The 4,058-nt window shown below is 50.2% G+C and overlaps 1 protein-coding gene across 1 annotated transcript in view; it reads right to left on the bottom strand.

The window, feature by feature from the left end:
* Positions 1–1,733: 1,733 nt before the first annotated feature.
* TXN2 (thioredoxin 2) overlaps positions 1,734–4,058 on the bottom strand; it is a 7,695-nt gene continuing 5,370 nt past the window's right edge. Inside the window, exon 3 of the mRNA XM_009075978.1 lies at positions 1,734–2,484. Coding sequence (XP_009074226.1) covers positions 2,368–2,484 — 117 coding nt within the window. The 3' untranslated portion in view covers positions 1,734–2,367. The remainder of the gene's footprint in view (positions 2,485–4,058) is intronic.

Below are 4,058 nucleotides of genomic sequence, written 5' to 3' on the forward strand. Positions count from 1 at the left end.
TGAAAATTGCTGTGCAACCTCTCTTTTAACCACTACACAAATACACTGCTGGTAGTGCTTCCCACTTGCACCTCCTCTGTTATTAACACCACAGTGGGAATCCCTGCAGCCTCCCCCAGCAGTTGGCAAATGGGGAGCTGAATTAAGATCCTGGCAGAGAGAACATCCTTGTGCTCCGAGTCCTGTCCTGTGGTAAAAACCTTGCAAAGTGCTTGGGGAATCTTGAGCTGTCCCCAACCCCCTCCTCCTCCTGTCCACCTGGTATGCTGTTTCTGAAGGATTCCCACAGGGCATTTATCTCAAAGAAACAGTTGTGGCTTTCACATAATGCACCCTACAGCATGGCTGGCACTTTAATAGCTAAACGACACTTTAGCTGCACTTTTCCTCAGAAGGAAGCGATAAAATAACTAATTTATACTGCCCTGTAATTACACAATGCAAAGTCACCATGTTTTTTCCTGTTCTGTAGGATGGTGAGGCAAGAAAGTTGACTATTGTTGGGTATGTGACGCTGTTCCCCTACTTTTCCTGCTCTTTCAGGAAAGTGGAGACTGTCTTTACTAGAATTGTTTACTGAGCAGTAACACCGAAACTGCAGGGGAAACCTGGCCTGAGACACGAGGAGGACATGAACAGCATAGCTTCTGTGGTCTCTGCAATAAAATGAAATGCTGGGTTTTGTTGACTGTAACTGACCTTGTTCTTTACCAAATTACATCCAAGTGACATCACCTCTAGCAGCATGCCAGGGGTGACATCAGCCAGCCTGGATGGGGAGGCACACATCTCAGGGGACCAGCACCACCTTGTGCTGGTGCCCAGGCCCCAAGTGTGGTCGAAGCAGGTGGGACCAGTGATGCAAGCAGCTCTGCAGTTGCAGCAGGACTTGGATCACCACTCCCCTGCTCCTTCAAAAGTCTTAAATTTTTATTGCAAAGGTGCAGACAAAATTGCCTCGCCGCTTGTATGCCAGGGAGGTAAAATGGAGCAGAGTCAAAGCAGATTTAAGAGTGACGGAAGGAAAAAAAAGCTGTGGAGAAAAAAAAAACCAAACAAAAAACCCCAGCTTGTACATGGTTATTAAGCACTTACAATGTTCTCATGCAGTTTAGATAAGCAAACGAGAATTAAGCATTACAGTAGGCACCAGTGCTGGTGCTGTACTCTGCCCACAAGCACAGGAGGAGGCTGGGAACACTCAGAAGCCAGTTTGAGTGGAAACAGCTGTACATGAGGAGAAGGAGGAGGAGGAAGAGGTGGGAAGGGCTGAAGGCTGCTTTCGATGGCAGTACACAACTGGCACCCTCAGTCTAAAGGTCAAGGCAAATGAAGTTACAAACCTGCCTTTGGGCAGGACTCACCTGTGTGAGCAGATTTAATCATTCACAAAGGGAGAGGGAGGCTCTCAGGCTCCACAGGCAGGAAAGGAGTGACAAAATCACAGGGGGGAGAGAGCACAGCTCAGGTTCCTTGCGTGCTGCTATACCTCTGTGCACAAGAGGCAAGTCCTCCCTCTGGTGCCCCGGATCTGGCAGCACACAAAGGGGGTCCTAGCAGCAGCACAGAAAGCCCCATGAAAGTAATTCCCTACTTTGTTTTTTGGCACATTACCTTTTAGTAGGGATCAAGTCATAACCTGCACTCTCCCAACCCACTGTTAGGAACCAGCCACTCTGTTGCTGACACTCTCACCTCTCTGGACAGACAACGGACTTCCCCGTGATATCTGAGAATCAGGTTTTATTCTCCAGCTAGACAGCAGTGACCAATAAAGTTCTCTATTGCAGACATACAAAAGGAGATCCATAAAATACTACTCCCTATTTTATCTTATAAAATCATGATGGGACCCCATGGATTTGTGGAGGAGTTGTACCGGTCCCAGCAACACAAGGACAGAGGACCAAAGAGACAAGCTTCACAGACAAGGCAGAGACATTCTCAGCTTTAAACGAACCCACCCAGGGCAGGTATGTACCATCATCTTCCAGGGAGTAGCTGCCCTCTGCTCTGGGCTATCAGATGTGAGGCAAAGAGAAAAACATTCCTCCTCTTAACTCAGCAGCAGCAGCAGCAGCTCTGCACATCAGCTCCTGCTGATAAACACAGGCTCCTAATTCCAGCTGCATTCCCCATTTCGAGAATAAGCAGCCCCACTCCTCAGTGCCCTTTACAACTACTGCTGCTCATGAGAAGGGGGAGAGGGAGGGAAGGGTTACAACACTGTCCATCTCCTAAAAACCCGAAACCAGAAGAAACCCCCAGGTTGTACAAGGCAGGCAGATGACCTGCCCTCAGCTCTCCCAGGCAAGGAATGCACAATGTGGATGTGTCCAGAGGCAGAGGTACAGCCATCCTTTTACTTCAGGCTCCAATGAGTTTCTTGAGGAAGGCCTCCAGCTGATCCTCATCCTTTATCCCCACAAACTTATCCACAACGTCTCCATTCTTCATAGCCAGCACAGTTGGCACTGCTGACACCTGGGGGCAAGAGAAACAGGGAGACACAGGTGAGCAGAGGCTGCAGGGGAGCCCAGCTGCACCTGGTGCCCAAATGGAACTCAACACAAGTGGCTACAAGAGAGCTGAGCATATGCTGCTCTAGGGTAAGATGTCCACTGAAGAAACAGGCCAGCTGAGCTCCATGTTCCTCCTCCCTCTGTGGCCTCATCCCTGCACCGACTTACATCATACTGCTTAGGTCAAGGCTGAGCTGCTTTTGGAGTTTAAATAAGACCCAAAGTTTTAAAGACAAAACCAAAACCAATATAAAACCAAGACAAGGCTGTTCCCACCTCTACAGTACAAATTCCTCTTCTCCTTCCCTCTTGTCCTATCATAAGCAAACAAATCCAGGACACCTCTCAGACATGACCTTTGGACATTTTATGGCCGGGGTGGCATCAGACTGGATCTGTGTTCTCCAGACAGGGCGGGAGCTGGAAGACAGTCCTGTCCCATCACTGCACAGCCTGATTTCCTACTCCATCGTATCATGGTAATAACAACCCCCTCCAACTCATCTTTCCTTTTCCACTCCTGTTTTCAGTGGTTTATCTGTTCACACACCAATGTGATCACTGTGGATCCTTGATGGTTAGTTAAGAAGTGAAAAAGTCTCTCTGACCAGAGCGCGCAGGCAGCTGTGCTGCTCTGGGCACTGTGTTTTTAAGCTCAGAACAAAGTTTTCTGGGAATTATCCAAGAGAACAGTGTTGGAAATGACAACATTCCCCAGGGACTCGCTGGCTGACTGGTGACAGAAGAGACCCCAGGGACATGATTGAGAGGAGAAGCAACCAGAGCTTGGGGAGCTGAGGTACTGGAAGATCTGGTCACATTTCTGACCCCACAGCTTCGATGCCCTTAGCTCTGCAAAGTCTCCCTCCAAAACAAGTCCTGTCCTTATCTCACCCACTGCCCCTCCTGCAGCCCACAGAGCCTTTCCCGTGTGCACTCCCAGCCCCACTGCCAACAAGGACCTGCAAATCTCTCCTTGGGAAACCCACCATAGGGCTGGCTTTTCTCCCACTGGGAGCCTGAGATGAAAAGGACATTTTGTCTTCTTTCCCTTCCCACCCGGTCCCAGATGGGCAGTCCAGCGTGGCTCCCTGCAGTCTGTCCTCCAGAGCTTGTGCAGTCCCATTTGGAGGCATGGGAGTGCCCGGGCTGCTGCAACACGCAATCTTCAGCTCCTCCTAGTGACTGGAGGGAGCAGATCCAGAGGGCTTGGCCCCAGCACTGGTGATGGTGCCATCAGTACGTCCACTTGTGATTTTCAGGGTGAGAAAGGACTCAGCACTCCCCTGAACTCCCTTCCTTGAGAAGGGCAAATCTCCACTGAGCCTCTCTCTGGTTTGCACAGTGGGTTACCATCCAGCAGAGTTGCCCCAGCTCCATCCCAAAAACCAGCAAGCCCAACCAGCAACAGCAAGCACCAAGCCATCAGGGCCTGGGTGAGGAACAGGCAACCCCTGGAACCACTACAGAGAAGCAGCCAACACCGTGGTACAGGGCTCTGCATGCTGACCAGCACACCCACGAACTTCACAAACC

Source organism: Acanthisitta chloris, unplaced genomic scaffold (genome assembly GCF_000695815.1).
Source record: "Acanthisitta chloris isolate BGI_N310 unplaced genomic scaffold, ASM69581v1 scaffold37935, whole genome shotgun sequence".
NCBI classification, from domain to species: domain Eukaryota; kingdom Metazoa; phylum Chordata; class Aves; order Passeriformes; family Acanthisittidae; genus Acanthisitta; species Acanthisitta chloris.